At 40.1% G+C, this 24,708-nt stretch overlaps 1 protein-coding gene across 1 annotated transcript in view; it reads right to left on the reverse strand.

Annotated features, from left to right (window-relative positions):
- The window catches only part of IL1RAPL2 (interleukin 1 receptor accessory protein like 2), a 384,679-nt gene that overhangs the window by 170,677 nt on the left and 189,294 nt on the right, over nt 1-24,708 (reverse strand). Inside the window, exons 2-4 of the mRNA XM_075513515.1 lie at nt 24,036-24,309; nt 8,934-9,120; nt 2,792-2,945 (exon numbers count right to left, since the gene is read on the reverse strand). Coding sequence (XP_075369630.1) covers nt 2,792-2,945; nt 8,934-9,120; nt 24,036-24,309 — 615 coding nt within the window. The remainder of the gene's footprint in view (nt 1-2,791; nt 2,946-8,933; nt 9,121-24,035; nt 24,310-24,708) is intronic.

Consider the following 24,708-nt stretch of genomic DNA (forward strand, 5'->3'; position numbering starts at 1 on the left):
AGCATTAGAAAGTTCCTGGAGAAGAAAACAGTAGGCAAGATCCTTTTCTCCACATCTGCATTGCAGACTACCAGAGACAATTCTACCACAGCTTTGCTGGTAAGCCTTCAGCAGTCTTTGCTAACAGTGATTTATAAAGACCAGCAGGTTCAGCAGGCTGAGCCCTGGTCCCACCCTAGCTCCTCCTGGTACAGTATTTTGATGAGAACTCAGTTTTCAGATAGGTGAATAATGTGGCCCAGTGCAACAGCAATCCCACTACAAGAAAGACATGGGCATACTGGAACGAGTCCGGTGAAGGGCCACAAAGATGATTAAGGGACCGGAGTATCTATCTTACAAGGAGAGGCTGAGAGAGCTGAGGTGGGTTGGTCTGGAGAAAAGGCGGCTCATGGGGATCTTATCCATGCGTATAAACACCTGGTAGGAAGGTGTAAAGAAGATGGATCCAGACTGTTCTCAGTGGTGCCCAGTGAAAGAATAAGAGGCAATGGGCACACAAACTGAAATAAAAGAAATTCTGTTTAAAGATAAGAAAAATCGTTTTTACTGTGCGGGTGGTTGAACACTGTGGCAGCCTTGTCCAGAGAGGTATTCTCAGAGATAATCAAAACCCAACTGGGCACAGCCCTGGGCAGCCTGCTGTAGCTGATTCTGCTTGAGCTGGGGGTTGGGTGGGATGATCTCCAGAGGTGCCTCCAACCTAGATCTGCGCTAGCCCCAGGGAAAGCAAACTCTCAGGATGTGTGTCAGCAACTACACCAGTATGTAGTATTCTCTCTGCCTCCCATGAACATATTCTTCAACGAAGTCCCTGAGTATGTCATGTACCTGCTCCCAGTCTGTGATCTGATCTGCCTCAGGACCCTCCACCTGACATGGCCAGCCACAGAACACAAGTAATCCTCTGCTGGTTGTTGTATGAGTTTTCTTTGACCTCTCCCCCATAAAGATCTAAACCCACATGCATATAAAATCCACAAACTGAAACAAAACAGAAACAGCAGAAAGAAACTTGGTGAAGCACCGAGCTGTAAGATAATATGCTTTTATGGGTCTATGTATTACATTCGTAGTTCTAATCCATATTTTCAGGTCATCATCTACATAAACTTACTAGCCTATTCCAGATATCTAGAGACATTCAACCAGCAAACACATAATATCAGATATGTCTCCCAAACACTTAAATCTGGAAAAGGTGTTTACTAACACATGTGCTTTTATAAGCTAAAGGAAATTTAATTTAGTATTAATTTCACACCAAATTACAAGGGGAACAATCTCCTGGTTCTCAAGCATTTTGCAGGAGAACACTTGCATATTCCATATTTAAATTTTTTATAATTCAGGTCATAAACATTTTAATAAAACAATTAACTTTAATACATACTATAGTTAATTTAGGACAAATTAATTAAATTGTGAAGTATGAATATACCACACTGTTCAAATAATGAAGAGAACACATGAGTTCTAACAAGGTCATGATGAGAGGCAGAGCATAGAATATGTTATCTAAAGAATATCCATCATGGGGAATTGAATTAGATGCATCTCATTTTCACTTTGTCAAACTTAGTTCATATTCTGGTTGAAGACCAGCATGCTACCTAGGATAGCAACTATCTACAAGGCAGGTATTATATCTTCATTTGACAGGTCTGGGGTCAGGTAGGTCAAATCAATACTTTAGAGATCTGTCCATGGTCAAAAATGGACAGTAAAGAATCACATGATATATGAATCTGGCACACAGGGAAAAGAACTCATTTAAAATGAGGAATAATGATAAGAAAAGAAAAATGGATTTCACTCAAAATAAAGGAAAGAATTGTATTTCAAGAACACATTAGAAATATCATATGGACTAACTCAGTTTGATATAAGAAAGTAGAATTCTACTTATCACTGCTTTAAGTAGGATCCCATCTTAATCAGTATGTCAAAACACACAAGAAAATACCTAACCATTTGTTTATATGGTTTTGTGCAAAAGGCTGAAAAAACCTCAACTGTTTTCAGATACTTGCAAAGTTCCACAGACACTGAAGGCAAAATAATAATTATAGATGACATACTGTACAGTGGAATGGAAAGGGATCAGGAATGTATTGGTAGGCAATAGTATTTTACCCATTCATTTCGGGTAGCTGACAAAAAGAGACAGAAAAATACCGTTGACTAGTAGATTACTAAGTGGACTCAGAAACATGCAATGTACAATCTCCTGATAAGCAGGTTACTTTCCCCTTGACAGTCCAATGTTCCTAACTTCATTCTTGGAATAGGTTGTACAACAGCCTTCACTATAGACAAACCCTAGACTAGAGAAGTTGATCATCATAAATTAAACCAAAGCTTAAAAATATGAAACAATCACTCAAAAAAATACTAAGGACTCAAGAAGTCTCTTTTGGCTGTGTTTTATTCTAGGACAAACCTCACCAAAAGCCTGTTTTACAGCTTCAGTTAACGTTTCCTCTGTTTAACATTGAAGATGAAACTGGAGTCTGAGTTACTTCCAGCATATAGGGAGGACTTAGGTCTGCTCTAACTTTTGCTTTATAACCAGCATTTCCAGGTTTTGTACAGAGCAAAAGATAGAAGTAGTCTTTTGTGGAATTTTATAAGGTCTTGATATAAATTTCCCCTAGTTTGGGACTGCTTGGCTATTGGGATTTGGTTTGGACTTACTTCTATCAAATGGATTCACTGACATGTGAAAAACACTTTTTCTTATTATTTCAGAGCTTTATTTTTTCTATCAGCATAGAACAAAGATTCTTACCAGTAACCTTCAATTCAACTGTTCTTCGTATAAGCTTGCCTTCAAACTTCAGTTCACAGGTATAATTTCCTCCATCTTCTTCCTGGACCTCTTGTATTAAGAGAGCATTTCCCTTCTGAATTACAATGCTTCTCCACATTTTTGGCTTACATTCCTGCAGAAAAAAATCCATTGCCAAAATTACCCAGTTTGTATGACATAAGACAGTGTTGCCTGATCAGGTTTTCAGTATTATACATAAGTAAACAACCATCTCAATATATTTTGCAATTAAAATTCAAATATAATTTCTGAAAGCACAGAGATCTGAAACTGGAGTTAATCTGAAGACAGAAATTAAACACAAATGTTTTTAAGGTTCAGTAATTCCCACTGTATCACATGGGCCGTGTTTAATACGTGGTGCCCTGCAGCAATGGTTAAGCATCTTCTCTTTTTCATGATGAACAACTGCCAAGACCTCAACTTTAGGATGGACCATTAAAATACATCTCTGTTTGAAGGGAGTAAGGACAACATCTGTTAAGAGTTAGCCTGAAGGCAAACTTTACACACAGTCTCAGGCTAGAACCATTTACCAACAGAAGAAAACAGGCAGAACAGCAGCAGTTTTGTGAGCAAGAGAATTCAGGAAGCCTGCTTTCCTTATCGTCTTGTTTCTCATCACTGGCTTCTCTGGCACCTGATGAGCTCTGATCCAGCCTTTTCCCATCACTGGGCTCTTTGTAGCATCACCCCCATGTGCGTCCTCTGATGGAGTACACGGTACTGATGGCCTGCAACTCTCACTGACTTCACCAGCCAGACCTTAGCTGTTATTTAGCAGATTTAGGTTCATCACTACAAATTGTGGTCCTACTGGAACAGCATTTGAGTCCTTCTGTATAGTGTGTGATACAGTGCAAAAAGAGGCTCTCCCCTTCCTCACACACTGTACCCGTGCAGCCACCTCAGACACCTTCCACGCTAACAGTGCTCATGACTGAATGAGTACTGTTGGAATGCTCTGAACTAAAAGCAAAGGCACAATCTGATCAGTCTCTTTAAAATAGCACCTTAAGATTATATATTTATTGTCTTTCAATAACTTTAACATCAAACCATCTGCCAGCAAACAAAATCACGCTTTTCTCAGTTCTCTAAAACAGTCAGTACTCCTGACAGTTCTGAAGGCTCTGGCTAATTCCGTACCCAGAGCACACAAAGCAACATAGGGCCCAAGTTCCTTTAATGCCCCTCTATTCCCTCTCTCAAGGTGGCAACATGGAATAAGCTCAGACTGCAGCTAACAATCTCACATCAGTTATACCAGGCTCAGCAACTTCAGAGATTCGTGTAAATAGCCCAGACCTATGCCCCATGTTCTGCTCATCTGCAACAGCAGTGTCAGAAATACAGCAAACAAAATAGAACAAAGCTTTCTCTTAAAACAACCAAACAAGAAAATACATTGACATGCAAATATATTGCATGACAGCAAGCGATCAGAATGACACAAACATTATTTTTTCATGGGACTCCATATACATTCCAAATACACAATGTCAGTTTCTAAATTAAAGGATAATAATAAAGAAATAAAAAGATGGGACTGTGAGCTTTTGGCCTTGCACTTGAAAATGGAGCACTGAAGCATTTATCCCTATCCCTAGTAGGCCAAATTCAGTTACAAAGTGGTCAGATTTCAAATACTGAAACTGTGCAATTCTACCACAGGTAACTGAGTATTCAGGTTATCTTTCTGTTTCCAAAGTACAGTTGTAAGGAAAGGGTAATCTTGTCCCGCATGTGAACTTCAGTTAACACTGATGACAGAGAATGATCAGAATCCAGATCCTATCTGCTGCGCTAAGAAGAATCAGAGCTTATTTTTGTTACTAAATTACACTGATATCGCTTGAGACTCATACAGGACACAGATCTGAGCCAGAAAATGCCATTAAATCCTTTCTGATTTGCACTCAATTTTTTAGTCCTATTTAAAGGTGCATCAACCACCGACTTGGAGTAACTAAATCTGAACACTGGGCAAAGAATAAGATTCAGTTCTATTCAACTCTAATTTAGGAGGAATACAATTCCCAGAATACACAAGGTAAACATATTTCAGATATGCACCCTTTCAGTGCAGCACTAAAAGACCCTATAATTCGTTACCAGTTTTATATTCTCTATTTTATTTTTAAGAGTATGGGAGCAAAAAGATCGAAGATACATTTTCATACGCTTTATATTTTTATATACTACATGTTTGTAATAAGAAGGGCGACATCTTTACTACTACAGAGATTAATGATTAAGCACAAACAATGTTTGTGCTATTGTGGTTTTACAGTGAGGAATTGTTCTGCTGGAATTGTACCATTAATTGCCTAATTGTTTTTCTGTATCTACTTAAAACATTTCATATTAAAAAGGATTTATAACCCTTTCTTTCCCAAATTTAGCTAATTAATTTTTCTTCTACTGATTATGCAGGCTTTCTAAACATATGTTGAAAATGCCTGTTTTATTCCGCCTGTTATTCACAGACTAGTTCAAACCGCAAAAAAAAAGCAAAAAAGGGGAGAAGCTGGAAACTCATAACAATTTGTACTTTAACCAACAAAAATGGCTGAGAAACAAACCAATTAAAAAAAAATCTAACTAGTCTTCATATTGTGGAAACAATCTATATTTTACTGTCAGAGGTCTGCTAATTTCTCTAAAAGGGTAAGTGCTCAATTGTATGACTGATGCCTGTTTAACCAATTAATTGCTCTTTCCTGCTTTTGCACCATGTTTACCTGCTAGAAGAACCTGAAAGTCTTTTTCTAGCCTAATTATTCTCCTTAGAAATCTTAAATATTTTGGGGCTTTTTCCTCCCAATAATTAAGTTGTGCACTATTATGCTTCTTTTTCTCTTCCCTGAAATTTAAGTGGCAGCACCTCAACAACTCTATTTTTTTCTAGGGTAGATAGATAACAACTACCTGTCCTTCACCTGACATTTTGATTGTTTCCACAGCCCTTCCTCCAAGTTTCCACAGCCCTTTCTCCAGCCCAGTAGTACAAAAGAGATGGTGGAAATGGATTAAGACTCTGCATTCTAGATGTAATATACCTTTTTCCTCTGCCAGTTGATTTTTCATGAAACTGCTCTTACTGTTAAATTCCATTCATCCAATCATGCCTTGACATATACATTTATTTAAAAAAAATCCTTACACTACTTGTCAAAACAGTTCTAAGAGGCATAAGAGCTGTGTGTATATCAATGGTATTAACTGTAGAAATCTTTAAAAATAAATATTTCATGCAGTGTAATTCCAGCTAGAAGTGAAGTTCATACTACTGTTAAAACAAATCCTCATAGCAAATGTTTTACTACTTATTGGGTGTGTATGTGGAAATCTATTCAGGCATAATTATTTTAAGAGCGTGTTTAAATTACAGTTAACTCCCTGTAAATGGATGCAGTTATTGGCTCAGACTCATTAATCCCTCCACATAGAAAAGCCTTCTGGATGGCGGGGCGAGTCCTGCACACAGGGGGCTTGCACCATTACTGTCCTGTCTGATGGTATTTCATCGCTCACAAGTTCAAACTCCCCAACTACCAGCGAACTGGCAGGTTCTCATGAACACAAGGATTTCTCTTTTCAGCCAAAGCTATAAAGAAGGAACCTCGAGGACTTCCTCATATTTATGTATCTAGTGTTCTATTTTGGACAACTTATGCTCTCCCCCAGATGAAAATCTTCTCTAAAATTTCTCTAAATTTCACCATTGCTGTTTCACCAATAGCATGGTGAAACGGAATTGCCCCCAGTGCCTCTGGAGCAGATTTACACAAGAAGATGGCTGATTACACCTTCATGTACACATCAAACTCAATCACAAAGGTAGAGGGGAAAAACTTGAGGATCCAGTCTGCCATGACTGGAAACAGATGGCTTCTTCAGAAAGTGAGGGTCGGATCCTAAAGTGGAATATCACTTTACACTATTCTTCAGAAGAAAGGACTGGCTTTTTGTTATACGCATTGCCTTACACAGCATGACCTTAAGTCCCAGATTGCGGTTTGTAGGGGTTACCCCAGTACTAATCATATTATTTTGAAATCCAAGTAATTATATATTTTCTAGAAACTGGACTTACGCTCTTTTGAATAGGCAGACCTCTATTAACAGTTAGTACCACAATACCCTCTAGAATATTTTTCCAAAACCCTGTTTCAGGAATAAGTTTCAAGGGATAACCTGACATATATACCTTCTGCATAACATCAATATTGACATTTCACATTACTGAGCTTCCTGACTCGGGTCTAGATAATATAAATGTTGTCGAAGAACTGAACTGATAGCACCTTATTGTTAATTATGGATAAGGAGGTATATGTAGTAGGTTATTCCACTAATGTCTCTTTTCATTATCAAGCCAGACTAAAGGTAGTCAACTTCAATTGTCTCACCATTATTATCCAACCACATCAATTCTGTTCAATTTCACCACAGTGATGACTTGTCAGTCAGCTGTCACACTCCAGCCTGGTGTCACACAACCTATGTGTGCAACCCAGATAACACGTGCGGGTATATGGAAGAAAGACCCTTCCGTTCCCTTTCTTGGTCAGCACAAAGCATCGTTGATGTGGGGTTGTACATGCATCTTCCTTAGACTGATTTCTGCTCCATGACAGCTGAAGATTATTCCTGCCAGACTATTTTTGCAGTGTGCTCTTGCAAAAAAATGAGATATTCAGTGATCTGGTGTTCAGAAATACCTAGGTAGATAGGGTAAGAAACACCTTCTCTCTGGTACCCTCTTTTCTCCAAGATTTGTGTCTTAACTGAATACATATATTTTATGTATGAACAGTACTGAAGATATCCACCCATATGCTGAGAGAAACAGCTTCAATAGCTGAAAGAAAACTTTGTTTATACTAACAGTGGGTTATGGCACACGTTTTGTTACTATAAAACAGAACATGTGAGACTTCTGTAAAAAATAGAAATAGATGACAACTTTTATAATTGCTCTTTTCTGATGCAACCTGCTAAGGAGGAAAAAAATCTGCAGCTCTGCACATATTACTTATTTCACACAAAATAACTATCTTTAAAGAATGTTATTAAGGTTGGCAAATCAAGCACTCAAAATGTAGGATTTAACTAGTTTGTGTGTTTCTGTCTTCATTACCTGAAACAAGCTTGTCCTAAACTCATTCTGCCTTAATCCCTACAATCCAAACTCTATTTTCCACAGACCCCACTGAACATTTCCTCTTGCCCAACTATTTCTTGTTCCCTCTGACTCTCAGCTCTTTATTCTTCTGCATTGTTTCTTGCAGCAACTCGTACCCGAGGGCTTTTCAAATATCAGACTTTGGTCCAAGTCCAGAAAACGGGTAAAATTTGCCAGACCTTGCTACAGTCTTGGTACCTGATGTCTGCCTGACAACCCATAATTTAGTCACTCTCCTGTTTTCTTGGGGAGCTACAGAAACACGTCACCGATACATCTGCTGCTGAAAGTGGTGTGCGATATGTGACAGGCCTTGGAGAAGGTACAGCCAGCTGACTTATCTGCCGAGTAGTAAAAGTATCTAACAGACCTCAGTTAAAACTAACAGACCTCAGTAAAATTACTCAATGAACCTCAGCAAAAGTAAATGCATCTCTGTGAAACTACCCAGCAGACTTTGGTAAAAATTAACAAGCCTTGGTGAAATTACCCAACAGGCTTCATAAAAATTAATTGGGTAGCACTACTGAAGCTGGTGGTGCTGATACACTTTTGGCTCCATTGTAGGTTGCCTCCCTTTGTTTCTACTACCGTATCAGGTAGGGAGACATCGCACCAAGGTGGAAACTGGTACAGAGGCACAGTGGCTTGGGAATGTGGTATTGCTGTTAGAAAAATCATGTGGCCTCCTGCACAGAACATCCTCATTGATGCTTATTTCTGTTGGACAACAACTACGCTGGGTAGTTTTCCCTGTACTTTAGTATTACTTCTGTAATACTAGGAGAGCATCCTCCAGACCAGTCACAAACCACTGCAGGCTCAGAAAAGGCCATCTCAGCCTCAGACCGAAAACAGTGGAAGTTTTGTATAGTTTCAGCACAATAGCAATAAGACAGCAATAGTTACCTTGTACCACACCACATCTGGCTCTTGACTGGCTGTTTTGTAATCCTCAATATCAGGACAGGAGATTGTCTTTCTCTTAGTGACTTCTGATTTTTCCAGATATCTGATCTTGCTGTTGTAGCAAAGCCCAGTTTCATTCTCTGCTACCGTCAAGGACATGGACACCTTCATGCAATACGTTGAGTTTCTGCAGGGACAGAAAGATGTTTTCATTTATCCTACCGCCTTTTTACCATGTTTGTTTCAGCACAGTAACTTTCTTTGTTAAGCTCTCATCTTTACAAACACTTCAGTGACACATTCAAATAGTGACTGTCCTGCTGTGTATTTCCAACACAGAGGAATTACTAGAAAATGTAAAGGCTCATTTCTGATTTACTATGAAGAACCCTGTAGAAATTTTGTTGACAAGTGATCTAACCCAGCACAGCAGCTCTTTCAAGCTTGGAAGTCTACGAACACAGGAACCTGTTGGCATCTCAAACGTTGGTCAGGATACACTGTCCCATTTCCTCTGTGTGTCACGCACACTCCTCCTCTCCCTCTTTTTCTCCCATCTTCAGGAGATTTCACTCCAGTATGCAGTGCTATACATTTGAGAAGAAGGGTTATGTGCTGGATGTTAAAGCACATCATGCAGGAAGAATTCCTCCCCCTGAAGGAACTGCTATATAAAATCCTATAGCATGTGATATTGTGGTGGGTTGACCTGGACCGGCTGCCAGCCGCCCACCCAGCTGCTCTCTCACTCCCCCTCAACAGGATGGGAAGAAGAAAATAAGATGAAAAAGCTCATGGGTCGAGATAAAGACAAGGAGATCACTTACCAGTTACCGTCATGGGCAAAACAGACTCGACTTGGAAAAAAATTATTTTCATTAATTGCAAACTAAAATAGGTTTGGATGATAAGACAGACAAAAAAGCTAAAACACATTCCCCTAACCTCCTTTTTTTACTCCTCTGCCTCTCCCTCCCCAGGTGGCACGGCGTGGGAAGGGGGGGTTGTGGTCCGTCCACAACGGCTCCTCTCCGCCGCCTCTCCCTCCTCACACGTTCCCCTGCTCCAGCGTGGGCCCTCCATGGCTGCAGTTCCTGTCAGGAAGACCAGCTCCCCGGGCTCTCTCCACGGCCGCAGGGCAGGCTCTGCTCGGGGCCTGGAGCGTCTCCTCCCCCCTCCTGCCCGGCCCTTGGAGTCGCGGGGCTGTTCCTCACACTTTTCCCCTCGCCGACCAGCAGCGTTTGGCCCTTCCTTAAACGCTATCCCTGAGGCACCGCCAGCCTCGCTGAGGGGCTCGGCTGTGCCCTGCGGTGGGGCCCATGGAACCGGCCATGTCCGGCATGGGGCAGCCCCTCAGCTCTCCTCAGAGGGGACCCTGCAGCCCCGCTGCCAGCGCCTGGGCACGGGCACCCAGCGCAGATACACAAGAAGTCAGACTGGTCAGACACAGATACATTTTGGCCTTAAAATCTTGAAAAATGAAATCCCTTAGCACTTCAAACCATTGCCTGCTCTGTCACCAAAGAACCCTGACAGAGTTAAATCCAGGAGAGAAGATTGCAGGCTACACCTAGTTTTTTGTAATATCAGGGTAGAACAAACACAACCAGCCCAGCTCCGGTGCCTCACAATCAAGAAAATGGGATTAAATTAAATTCCTTCAGACTTGCATCTTTAACAGAGCTATCAGACACACAATAAAAAACCCCCAAACCGGTGTTTGTCATGGTGTTACTGTGAAGCATTTGCGCTTTGCACAGGATTGCTGCAACCCAGACTGTCAGCTTCTGCCCTTCATTAGGTGTGATGGCAAACAGAGTCCTTTAAAAGCAAACTACAAAGTACAACCGACAATATAATGAGGCTCTTCCTCCCATCGTGCATCATTTTGTCATTTTAACTGACTGCACCACAACCAAAAAAGCCTGGAGTAAAACCGACGTGCTGGGGGGTTACTCCCATCAAAGGGAGTTGTGGAGAGCTCTTATGGGAGATATTGCTGCTTTGCCACTGCCGCTTCCATCGCAGCCCTGCTGCAAACTGGTTTAGCTGGGGCAAGAGGGTGGCACGGCAGACAAAAACTGCCCTGTTGTACCTGGAAAGTGGTCTATCAGCGACAGCCTGACACTAATGATACTGGCTGCTTACTCCGTCCAATTAGACTCATGACAATGCTTTTAATTTAAAAAAAAAAAAAAAATCCAATACGCCCCATAACAAATCTTTTCTTATGCAACATTTCAACACGTCACTCTGTCAAGTGAGCCTGTAGTTAGGAAGAAAATAAAAAGGTCTATAGGGACACTTCATCACAGCTCTAAGCTTCATGCGAAACAAGCGCTGACCAAACACTGTGCAAACGGCTTCTTGTCAAACGTGCCATGAGCAGGTATTTGCGGAAAGAGGTATTTGCAAGACAAATCAAGAGGCAATCTTCGGAAATCTCCAATTTTCAGCATCGTTAGTGTTACGTATTCAGCAGAACCACAGACTTCCCCCTTCCTACTCCCTTCTCTTCAAAATGCCCCCTGTACATTTATGTAATAAAATCGGTGGATATTTTCTCTGTCCCTCACCTCAGAGTGGAAAGGCTCACTTTGCACTCTGCCACGATGTGTTTCAGTTGAGAGGCTATAAAAAAGTCTCATCTCACAAACTACACAAAACCTATTATTTTACCGGAAACAAAAGTTCTCTGGACTGAAAAAAATGCATCATTTTGGGTGAGCTTTTCAGAAATACTCATATGATTTAGGGAACATAAGTCAACTTTCTCCCAAGCTGCTTGCTTTTGAAAAGGGTTACCTTTTTTGTAGGAAGAAAACAAAACATATCCGGAAAGTTTCAATGCTTCCTAATACAGCACTGAAAATCCACAAAATATGGGTACAATCACCCAGTATAATCAATAGTCATTAATCAGTAATGATTATTTAACTTTCCTGAATGACTACAAGTAGTACTGAGTGCAAATAAGGTCACATGCGCTCAGTAATAATGATCCAGGCTAATGAAGAATAATGACTTTGAGTAGTTGTCCATTACTTGGTGTTATTTAATAGTGCTGTATTTTCTGCTAACAATCTTGCATTATTTAGATTGTATTTTGAACAGCGCTGGAGGCTACTTCTATTTAAAATGCTTCCTGGAACCACGACCTAAAAATGTAGTATTCTTTTCATTAGTTACAATTAGAATTGAGTAGAATTGAGAAAACTAAGTGCCTGGTGAGCACTATCACTTTTGTCCACGCTCCATGACCGAGACAATAAATCTATTCAGGCTCATGATGAAGAAAGCCCTCACTAAGCCAACAGCAATCGACTTGAAAGCTTTATGAATGCTTCTTCACCAGCCACTCACATTAGTGCTACTGCTGGTAATTCAGAAAAGGGCAACTTCTGCAGGAATTCCAGTGAATGAAGCAGCAGCCTTCCTTTAATCGAGTCAGCTCGGGATAACAGTTTTATTTCAGTCATGTGCAAAAGGAAACAGCAGTTTGATCAGCCTCACTGTTTTTCTCAATTTTGAGGCAGAAGTCTGGGAGCTGAAGTTTGTAGAAGAGGTGAGCCATTCCTCGCTGTGCTAGGCAAGCTGTTCCCCAGGACGGTATGCATTTCATCAGTCAGTCCTCTGAGCAGGTGATGGCTCTGTGCTGACTTTTCCTTGGAGACTCCCATGGCTACCATTTTTCTGTCAGCTCAGAGGCTATGAGACAGAGCTTCCTAAAAAGATACATTCCTTTTGTTTTAACCAGAAGATTGCCACGGAATTGACCACGTTCATTTTATGCAGGAATTGTAGACAAACCAGTTAATTTTCCTACACAGAAAAAAACCTTGTAATTGGAACTGTAATTTGCAGAAACACGTGCATTTGGTTTCACTGGCACATGGGAACGTGCTGTCTTCCCTCCCTTATGGGGCCTGGGGCATAAAGAGACTCTGTAGAAGGTGACAGCTTGAGGGAAAACTCAGCAAGGGGATCACAAAGCAGTCGGTGGCTACTACAGCATTGGTTTTACCACCTGGGTAAACAGACAGGAATATTATGGTGCCGGCCACCACGCAGGTCACTGAGGTGATGGGAACTCACCTACGGAGGTCCCTCAGGAAGCCCACAGAGCTGCTACGCTGGGAGGGATCCAGTTCTTTTTTTCCAGTTGTTCCCAAGACCTCTGTGTCCTCAAGAGCTCTCCTTGATGAGCTGCATTTCAGTTGTTTATGTTAAGAGTCTTTTTAATTTTTTTTTTTTAAAGGTGTGGAGACTGACTAGCATGAATCCTACATTTATTGCTTTTCTTCTTTTAAAGCTAAACAGATGGCCTAGGAATTATAAAAAGGAGGATCCAACTTTTGTTTTCAGTACATGGTCACGGAGCTTGGTGGGGGAGGTCAGTGCTCCCAGCAGTTTGCAGACTGGCAGGAAAGGTTATATGACCACATTTGATGAGGAAAGCTGGAACACAGGAAGAACTATAGATAACGACAGCAAAGCTGGTAACCTGGGTTTTGGTAACAGAATTGGTGGCTGAAAGCAATAAAAAGGAAGCATCTTCCAGGTGGACGAGGAAGATGCTGGAGGGCTTGCCGTAGTGATCTCAGTATTGTGAGGCCAGGTAAGAAGAGTTGTATATAAGTACAGAATATTGGAATGCAAATGAACCTGGCAGACTGCAGACAGCCCAGTTTCCACATGTAAAGGAAATAAACCCATGAGTCTGAAAGTGGGTCTTCTAATAATTTGTCTTTTCTGAAAGGTTTCCAAGCCATTCATTTTCCAGGGGAGTTGATTTCCAATGGTTTCCATTTCTCTAGATGGTAGCAGTGGTCATATGGGGAATGGGAAGATGGAAGAAAAGAAAGAATCAGTCCGTAGTACAAAGAAAAAGATTTAAGTGTCTTATGTTTTCACACTGAAACCAAGATTTGTAATTCCCTATTTCAAGGGAGTAGTTATAAACTGGGCCTACTCTCTCGACTGGAAAAGTGAAGGGTTTAGCTTTGCCAGAGTTCACAAAGCAGTTTCCTTTGTTCTGGTGGCAAGGCATTTGTAATCCCCAGGCCACCTGAAACTGGCTCTGAACCACAAACTGAAGCCAGCTCAGAATCCAATAGAAAACCACAGGGAAAACCAAGGAAGTTTAACAGGTCTGAAAACAAAAGCAAGCAAAATTGTGAGTTTGGCTTGATTTTGAAGTAAGGACAAGAGGGAAAAAGGGAGGATATAAAGAAATGGATAAGAAGGACATTTGAAATTGAAGTGTCAATCCCTAAATTATTTTTCATCTTGTTTTGGATTCAAGACAATTCATCAGCCCTAAGGCCGAATTCAAATTAGAGGAAATATTCACAACTTTGGAAAAAACTTTTTTCTTTGGCATTTCTGTTTCTGCTAGTGAGGGTGGTTTGTTAAAAGACTCGAGTAAACCAGTTTTGTCTCTAGTATGCACAGAACCTTCCCCCTTGTTGATCGATTTTCTCAGAAAGAGGAGGGAGGCAGCAAAGTGGTTGAGTATTTTATATCTATTAGATTGAAAAAATCGCTAAATTTGAATTGCATATTTATACAAGAGGATTCGTGATTTTTTTTTTCTTGCAGGTTCATTTTTCATTAAGTGTTGAGGTTTTTATTACATTAAAGTTCTAAGCCTTTGGTCTCAGAACTAAGGCTATGGTGGTAGATCCAAAAGCTGGGAAGTGTTTTTATCAAAGCAGTGCTCAGGGAACAGCACAGCTCAGACTTACATCTCTCCCCATGTACCTAAACACTCTGACTGTTTTAATGACATTTGCATTGGCTCACTGAAATACTGATCGCAGGACTGTATAGGCCAACCCTTAAATTCATTGTTGCTTGTTCTGAGTTAAAGTAATAACAGCAATAACTACACCACCAACCGTCTTTGTCCATCTGAAGGTCCACAGCAATTAATGCACTACCAGATCCACTCCCAGCTGCTATAAGAATGTGCTATGTTATCAGCTTTCAGACTTAATTGAGCATTTGATTGTTTTCCTCTCTCTTCATGAGAATTTTATAAATTTATTCTGATCTAAATTTCACACTTTGCATAACAGTTACCAAGAAGTTTCACTGGTATCTGAGCTTGTTTCGCTCAGATCAATGAGGTCATGGTTTAGTAATCTGCTTAAAGAAAAATGAGTTACTTATTATCATTATTTTTTTCAGATCACACAAATGTAACATGTTTCTTAAAAACAAATGGATCATTACTTACTCTTTCAAGGTTTCATTCAAGTGCTAACTTATTTCTCGGTGACTACCACTGCTACATGTTTGGGTTCATTGTCTGGAAAAGATCAAGTCCCTGCTTACGGTGTAAATCACTCTCAGAGGTTACAAATCACAGATCCTTCAAAGTTTTTCGATTTTTTTCTTCTTATCAATTTGTCAAGTGAGAGAGCAATGCCCGAAGAGGAACAATTCAACAGATGGCTGGCACTGCTGGAGTTGCTCCCTGAACCACAGGCCAAGAGGCACAGTGATTCTGCAGCTTGTGTGTGTGGTACCTGGCCTTGCCACAACTCCAAACATTCCTGTCTTGCATTTTGCTTGCTCGTTGCTTTCGTAACTGTAATTCTAATACCAACTCCTACGCATGATAAGGAGAAATCTTAATGCTGTGTTACCTCTCCTTTAATGTCTGACTGGTTTTCAAGATCCTGCTAGTAAAAGAAAACAACATCATGGAAGTATGAACTCAGAAAGTGCTAAAACAGTACCGTGTTACAAATCCAATGTTCTTGCATTATCTCTACTTCCTTTGATCCTCCAACAGAGACCTGCATTGTGAATCCAGGTAGAGGTACCATTAAAGGCCCCATCACTCTTTAAGAATTTTTAGTCTTTCTGTAGTTTTCTCCTAAGATTTAATCACTACACAAGACTCACTAGAAACAAGACGACAATTTGAGCTTGACTAAAACATACTAGACGCCCCAGAGGCCCCTGTTTTACAATGAAGAAAGGCTATACCATCACTATTCAAAAGAAACAACTTCTGAGCAACGTCACTGACAGGTAATTTTAAAAGGCTCACATTAATGACAGCTTGAAAAATGGATATCCAGGGATGTCTCCTCAAGTTAACCATCAGAATATAGTTCTCACCAGAGGGACGTAAAAGCAAGACCTGTACTCCTCACTGTGAGTTTAGCCCTGTTTAGGGAATTTTTAGGCTTTCTGGATACTGGGACAGAGAAGAAAAGGTGTTTGGCTCTGGCAGTTGGGTAGAGTTTCTCACAGTTGGGTCTCTCTCACCAAAGCTTAGATCTAAGTTTAAATTAAAGTTGGACTTCAGCTAACATCCTTATTAAGAGGAAAATATGACACAAAAATGTCAGGATGTGCCCAGTACAGTCAGTGATACAGCCTGTAACAGCAAGGCCATGATCTGAAAATTCAGGGATAATCTCTAGTCTCATGTTTCTTAAGTCTCTCTGAGAATAGTAAGTGACAGCCAGGCTGATTTGCACATGGTTAAGGGTCAGGAGGAGCTACTTCTTTTCTGGTTGCCTTCACACACACATGCACTGGTCCTGCTGACCTCTGCATCATGACAGAAGCAATCAAAAACCAAACAAAAGAGCAGTCAGTCATTCCAACAGGGACTACTCAGGCACAGAGGGAAAATCTCGTAGCATTTAAGTTGAATCACACAGGTCAACAGTGTTCCTTGGTTTTGGATTTATTTTTTTTTTTAAGTCTTAAAAAATGTTAGTTATTACAAATGAATATATGAAAATATAATACAGAACATAGAAGAAATGCAGAAGCCAAAAGAACACCAAGTTATCTCAGCATATCGCACCTAAGTTCATGAACTATATCTGGTCTCTATCAGCTTCAGCACATCCTGTTCCAGCAGAAGAAATCCTCTAATTGGCTGGGTTTGCTCTCAGGGAAAATTTCTTCCTTGCCCTTAAGAATTACAAGGCAGCAAGTTGCCCTGAAGTTTGCTACTGCAAATGCTACTGCCCTTTTCATTTATTTCCTAATAATTTCCTATTAGAACTCTGGATATTACTGTTAAATTATACTGTCTTACTGAAAAGCCCCATTACAAATGACATAAATCTGAGGCACAGGGACAACTGCTCCCAGGAAAGTATTAAGAAATCCCCTTCCAATAATTTTGCATTTGCAATACCCTGTTTCTGAGAGCACTGAACACTTTCTTCTTTATTTCTTCCAACCCACGCAGTGGGTGAATTAGTGTATCTACTCTTCTATGCTTTTTTTTATTAGACATCTAGCACGCAAAACAAAAGTTGCGTTCAGGATACCCATCAGACTTGTCTGCATTGCTAAACCTCACTGATTTTATTGCCTCTGGGAAAAAAACCTGTGGAGCACATCCTTCTTCATGCATGTAAGTCCTATTTGTAGATGCAACGATGAAAGGCAAGCCCCCTCAGTTTGTATATGGGCGACTGAGCATGTAAACCAGTGGATCAGTTATTATCTCATACGGTATGCAAGGAATGCTGTCATGAAGAATCATGAAGTGAATGTCCTTATGCCAATTTGCAATGAGAGCTGTTTGAGTCCTGCAGCTGAGTCCTCCTGGCTGCGTCTTCCCTTAAGGGTTTGCCAGAAAAGAAGAAGTTCTCCTCCAGGATCACTTACTAAATACCAGTTTAACTCGCTGTGGTTCTGTCACCTTGTACTTTGAGCATGATGGTTTCCTCAGGAAACCTTCCGTTTGTCTGTCCGCTCACAGGACGCATACAACATTGTCTACTGACGTGTTATAGTTACAGCTGGCTCGATGTGGGTTTCAACAGGAGTGGTACCTGGGTAAGCACATTCTCCTCTATTGTTATTTGGAGAACAGAAGGGAAATGAAAACTCCCTGACACGTCAGAGAGGAGATGGCTGAGGAGGGCTGAACAACATCTCGACAATAGGTCTCCTGCATGCAAAGCTGACTGTATGAGGAAGCAGTCACTCCGCTTTGCATCCTTTCTCTCCACCAGGCAAGGTTTGAAGCCCACCAGGGAAGGCACTTCTTCCACGAGCAACCAGTGACAGTGAGCTGAAACGTTACTGATGTACTGCAGCACACGGAGCTTTCGCTATGACAATCTGCTGCGACTAGAAAATAATGTCAGTCAATTTAAAGGTATCTAAAGCTGGGATTTTACTATTAGGAAAACTGAAGGATACAGAATATTCTCATTCTTGTGTGTGCTGCTGCAACAGGGAAGTCTCTGGATGCTCTCCAACCACAGAGCAACATGGGCATTTCTGCTTGAAGCCCTGACTGTTCCTACAGCTTCTCATCAACAGTAAACACTGGCTTTCAGAAAAACAGAGGATGGATACTTTCTCTTTCAAAGCTATGCAGAAGGAGGGTGAGTGAGCGGAAATATACATATCACCAGGGAAAAGAAACAAATCTTTGTTTTTCTGCAAGTGTAAGTGTCAAAAGAACAAACAGAACTGATTTCTCTCAATAAAGACAATGTCATCAAAATGATTTGCAGGAGCACCATCAATTTTTACACAATTTTAGATAGAAAAGTAGAGGCATTCTGAGTCTACTTTCCCCTGCATTTTGATAATGCCAAAACATTATATCTCAGTAAGTTAAATTTTATTTTATCATGAATCATACTGACTTTATATTGTATCCGCTCTAACACCATATTCAAGTATTGAATACCATATATCACAGGGATTTTGTTTACACAGAATCAGTCACTTTTAATGTGGGAAATGTCACACACTTCTAATGTGTGACATTTAATGTTAGTGTCATACAGAGCCTGGGAAGACTATGCCACGCTGAATCCATGCACTTGCTCTAAGTGTGAAATCTGGCTGGCTTCCACAGACATGCCTGGGACAGTACAGCCATGAAAGCTGATCACATACCAGTGTGCAAGTCTGAGAGGTAACTATAAGATGTGTAATGTAAACTACTTAGATGTGCTCCTCTTGGACATCTGATGATTTAAGACACTGGCCCACTCGAAAGTATCATCTTTGGACCTTTTCAGAGTAAGTCTATGAGAAAAAAAAAGCACTTGCCAGTGAAGCATATGGAAGGGGGTATTCTATGACTAAACTGGAAATACAACACTGCGTTCAAAGTGATTTAAGATACAAAATCACCTTTGTCATGAGCAGCTGAGCACTGAATAAAGCCAAAGCACCTGAACACGAAACATTCTGTAATGAGGATATAGCCACCAACAAAACAAATGACTGTATCAAAACACATATTGTAAGAACCATGAGAGATGGCTACAGAGAAAGCGACCTTACCCCTACACATTTTCACACCATGATTTAGTCCAACTTTCGTGTTTGGTCTCTGTTTGGACCTGAGAAAAACTCTTTCTTTTCGCTTGGAAGCCAGACTTTCAGTGCTCAGAAAAGTGGTGCAACTTTTCCTGGGATGATGGGTGCATACTGCAGTCCAGGTTGTAGGCATTTGAAAAAAGTTCCTCAGCCTTCCTAACACACACTGAAGCGAGAGCACAAAGGTTATGCTGCAAATGAAGTTTTACTGACAGCCCCTCCAGGCTGTCTAAATCTGATTTCGATTTGCTGGTCATGCGCTTCACGGACATTCAGAAGCCTGAAGGCTTAAAATCTACTATCAGTCTGTTTTATTACTGCTCAGAAAGTAATATCTCAATATTTCACCAATGGCTCGGCAAAGGCTTGATTCTTCTGTGCATGTCCATAGCAATGCTGCTCTCCATTAAGAACTGTGCAGATAGGGACAAAGTAAGAGAAAAAGGATACGCAGATTTCCTAACTTGATTTGTTGGCAGTTCTGTGGCATCAAATGCTGGTATTAAAGATCTGCAGGCTTATTGCCTCATAGGCATTCAAGGCACTCACTCCCTTGTTATTCTGCATCCTGTACAAAAATCGAGGCTTAGCTCCATCAGCCAGGCTGGTGACCACAAACCTCCACCTCCTGCTTTCCCTGCAGCCCCGCAAGGCACAGACTTTCTACCCTCTTGATTCACATCGTAGGAATTGCGTTATTTTATTTCATCAACAGCTAATTAACAGCAAATATGCACTCATGTTTTACTGATCTTGTTCATAAAGCATTTATTCAGTACTTGAGTTTATTTCAGAGCTGGGCCCAGTTAGGAGAAAGGGCTCCAGGAGTAGTCCCTTGCTGAGGGCAAACGTGTGGCTAAACTTTGCTGAGCTTTCTTCCCTAGCTCATCTTCTCCTCTTTCATCAGGCTACGAAGATCTAAGTAGGCTCAGTTCTTGTTCCCTCTTTAAAAAGCAGGGGCTTTTAACACAGAAAAACAAATGTATTTGTTTAGAGAGCAAAAGCAGCACATGATCTGGCAAATGATTGTCTCACATACTCAGAACTTTAAGGTCACCCTATGCATTTACATCTGTTTTACTTTCCATGGTTCTGGCGTTCTCATCTCTGAATCCTTCAGTGAAGATGCTTCGATCCAGAGTGCTGATGCGAAAATCCCAGAACACCAAACCTCTGGAACAGAAATGCTGACAGCTTTATCTGAAAGTAGCACTGGCGGGTGCTGGAAGATTAATGGCATATCCAGGGCCTGTACTGCAGAGACCTCCAGAACGCAGCATTTCCATATTGGGCAGCAAAGTCACGGTACAAATGTCCCAGCATTTATCTGGGAACTGTAATGAAACACACATCTATCCATTAGTCAGGATCCCTTTTGGATGTAACTGGATCTTGCTGTAGTAATATCCTTGATTTGGCACAGAAAAGGCACCTGAGGACAAAGCAGATCCATGGAATTCACATGGATTAGCTAACGCAGCTCAACTCTGCACTCTTTTAAAAGTCCCTGCAGAATCAGGACCCCTTAATATGTTACAGCCATGCTTAACACTGCAGACAAATGCCACACTTTGGTTTGCATCTGAGTGTCAGCTCAATGTCAAAATGTATTGTGAGAAGAGAGAAGTAAGTTTTAATGCAACAATAATTTCCTCCTATTATACACACCCCCCCACACCTACCTATGAACCGATGTCTAATTGGTTAATAAAGGAGAGGTAAGATTTAAATTATGGTATCAGACCTCTTCAGCCTGGAGATACAATCTCTTTCATTAAGGCTGCTCTAAAATTCCTTAATTTTATTCGGTATTACGGGTTCATTTACAAAACACACATTATGATTATTGAAATGACAATTCTGTCTAAGAAAGAATTCACTGGCACGTTTAATTTTTACCCATCTCCAAATCACTGTCATATCAGCCTATCCTTCACCTGCTCATGCCCACCCTTTTCAAGCAGCTTCCAAAAAATTCCTTCCAATTGCTTCAAAGATACTCATGCCTTGATCCTACATGCACCAGAAAATGCAGCTTCTTGAAAAACAGATTTTTTTTTTAGAATTGTGAAGAACCTTTTCAACAAATAGGAAATTCAGTGAAATGTGCAGTTGTCATTTTCCCCATACAGTTTTCTTATTTGCCACGTTGTTTTGACTGGGGAAAAAAGTAACAAGTTGGGGGAGAGTGAATTAGCATAGCTCTCACTATTGCCTGTGACATCCTTTATGTATGACTTGCTAAAACCCCTTGGTGTTCAATTCCCTTCTATCAGAGAAGATCTTCCCGGCTTGAGAGTGTGTCCTTCGTTTCAAGCCATAAACTTCTGGGACAGGGACCTCTTGTCCCCACTTAGCCTTAGCACCACATCCAAGCATCTCACTCCCTTGCACGCTTTTGCATAGACAAGTACGGATTTCAGACGGAATGGTTCTAAGGCAAGAGACTTGAAGTGGTTGAATGCAGCACACCTTGGCCACTGGGACACGCAAATTGGGGGTTTCACCCTTCTGGCAGCACAGGGAATTGCACCAGGGCTTCCCACGTCCTTGGTGAGTGGCTACAAAGACATCAATTTAGATATGAATTGCTTCTGATTTTCTCTTAGAGAACCTAAATGAAAACTTCTTTGTTGAGAAAAAGTTCAAAAGTTTTACATTTATCTTGAATCAAAAGCATTTTCCTCCCCAATTTTTGTCATTCAGCTACCAAATCAAAAGACTCAATTATGTTTGCAACCCTAAACCCAGTGTTGCACACTGATAGACACAGTCACCTCTTCATTTCCACTGCATTGAGTTCTCTCTACCAGTCTCTATTCATTCAGTCTACAAAATAAGACATTTGTAACATAAATTGTTAATGTTTCTAGAAAATAAAATCATATTCTAGAATTACTGCTCTCATTTGTGACCTCTTAATTCTCACAAAGCAGGTGATCGTGGTTAATGACTAAAACGCAAACATCTGCTTATCCCCCTCCAAAAAAAAGGATTAATAAAGCTGAAATTACACAGTTAATGGTGTGGATAGTCTACCACAAAAGTGTGATCATATTTCAGAGCATTACATCTAGCCCAATTTTAATGAAATTAAAATAAATTACTATTGCTATTTCCTCAGCTATTTTAAACCACCTATGATTTCATAAACAATAACAGCAAGGATACATTACCAAATTTTTGGAAGAAAAAATTAATTCAGTAAAGGAAGAAACATAGTCTTTTATGTGTAACCACTATATATAACATTCTCCACTCCGACATAAATTCGAAAAAGGCAAAATTATATAAGAAAGTTCTAGCCAAAGCAGGAAAACGTCGTAATTGACAAGGAAGACCTTATTGCTGTGTAATGCCTTCCAAGAAGCATGCCATATAGTTTTCATCTGAAAATGAGGAGAATGCATGAATTATTTAAGAACTTTCCCATTTGTTACCAAAACTACTTTGTCATGTAAATGAGCAGAGTTTTGAAATTTCCTGGAAAAAAGTAAGTCGCAGAATTTGATCCAAGATCAATTCTTCATTCTTCACATAAGATTTGCATTAAAATTTCCTGAGTATTAAACTTGATTATCACAACAGTGACTTCTTATGAAAAAAGCATAGCTCACTGAAACATGTAAATCACTGTCTTCCCGTAACATTTCAAAATCATGGAGTTCACATTACACCAAACCTGTGACAGAGGAGCTAATAAAAGAATAATTAACTCCAAAAGCTGCAACACAAACTTAATAGGGAGTTTGGCAGATGCATCTGATATTTAAACTGGACGTTGGTCCCCAGTACAAACCGCCATGCACCACAGCACAATCTTTGACTTTAGTAGCATTCTTCAAGATCAAAATGGACTGAGGCAGCTGAGACAAGGCAGCAAGACTTAGCAGAGATGGAGAGAGAGCAAATTCTGGGCTCTGAACAGTGCTGTTATTTTGCTGCAAATATTTGATATTAAATTCATCAAATTTGTGTATAATTTCAGTATGGAACAGCAGACAAGGATGAAGCAAGCTTCATTCTCTGAAACTAACTAGTTTAAAACCGAATCATATAAAGTATCTGTAAACTCCTTTTAATTCAAAACTGGATCATTTAAGGGATATTTATGCATCCATTCTTAAAGAGTCCTCCTTTTTTATCTTCTCATTTTAGGCATAGAGCTGACATCAACATCCACATGATGGAAATCACGAGCTGATGGAAATCACATGCTTAATTTAAGGCTCATCCAACAGTACCAAAATACATCTGAGACACGCATTTCAATGCCTTACCAAACAAGGTCTGCTGAAATTTATGACAAATCATAACTGTATATCAAAATAAACATTTCTTCAAAACCAGACAGAATTGTAACTCCCCATGGCCTAATCCCATCAGAATAATTCAAACTGTGTCTAACTCGAATAACTCAGAGGATTTTAAAAAGAGCATTACTTAAACAAAATAATTCATGATTTAAGAAGTATCCAGTTCTGAAGGTTTATGGCAAATTGAGAATCTGCAAATGTTGGACTTAAAAAAAACCCACCATAATTAAGTGAAAACGCATGTTTAATTATAGCTATTGGAAGAGGTAACCATAATTACTAGGGAAACTAATTTTGAGACAAAGCATTATGTGACATATATAATAATGAGAATAAAAATAATGAGTATATATTAACTGGAAGAATATCTTAATCCTGAGAGCTGAATTTAAACTTTTTTTTTTAACCAAGACAATCTATACATTCTTAGTTATACCTTTATCACAATACCCACCTTAGAACACACGTGTAGAAACCACTGTCTTGCAACTCAACCGAGTGAAACCATATCGAATCTTCATCCTTGCTCATCCTAACTTCAGAAAATATAATGGGTTCTTCTAAATCTCCTTTGTTTTTGTACCACATAAGCCTAAGACCTGTGCTTTGGGCCATGCTATAATTAGTTCTGATATAGCTGTAGAAAAGGGCACATTTCACTCGGACTGGTTCACCTGCCAAAGCCATGTATGTCTTGAGATCCACTGACCAGTCAATGCAACCATCAACTGAAAGCAAAACAATAATAAAGAAATATTAGATACAAATATATTTTTTCAAGATAGCGAAAGGCAGCTTGTAAAATGCAATGCAATTAAGTAAAAGAAAAGAAGCTTTGTTTCATAGCAATGTGAAAAACCTGAAGCAGCTATTGGCAATTAAAGGCTTTTATACACCTTTTTCAGTTACATGTAAATGCGAATGTGCAGGCAATAAGTAGAGCACATTGGGCCTGCTCAATGCCATTTCTTTAGAATATCATTACTTTCATCCCCAAAATGCTAATTCTTTAAGAAATAAACCAAGTGTTTTCACCTTAACTACTTGCCCCAGTAAACCAGTTCTGAATTAATTTCCTGTTGGAGGAAAATGTACACTGGCATCTGATCCCAATCTTATACCTTAAA

The sequence above is a fragment of the Mycteria americana genome, chromosome 10 (genome assembly GCF_035582795.1).
Source record: "Mycteria americana isolate JAX WOST 10 ecotype Jacksonville Zoo and Gardens chromosome 10, USCA_MyAme_1.0, whole genome shotgun sequence".
In the NCBI taxonomy this organism is placed as follows: domain Eukaryota; kingdom Metazoa; phylum Chordata; class Aves; order Ciconiiformes; family Ciconiidae; genus Mycteria; species Mycteria americana.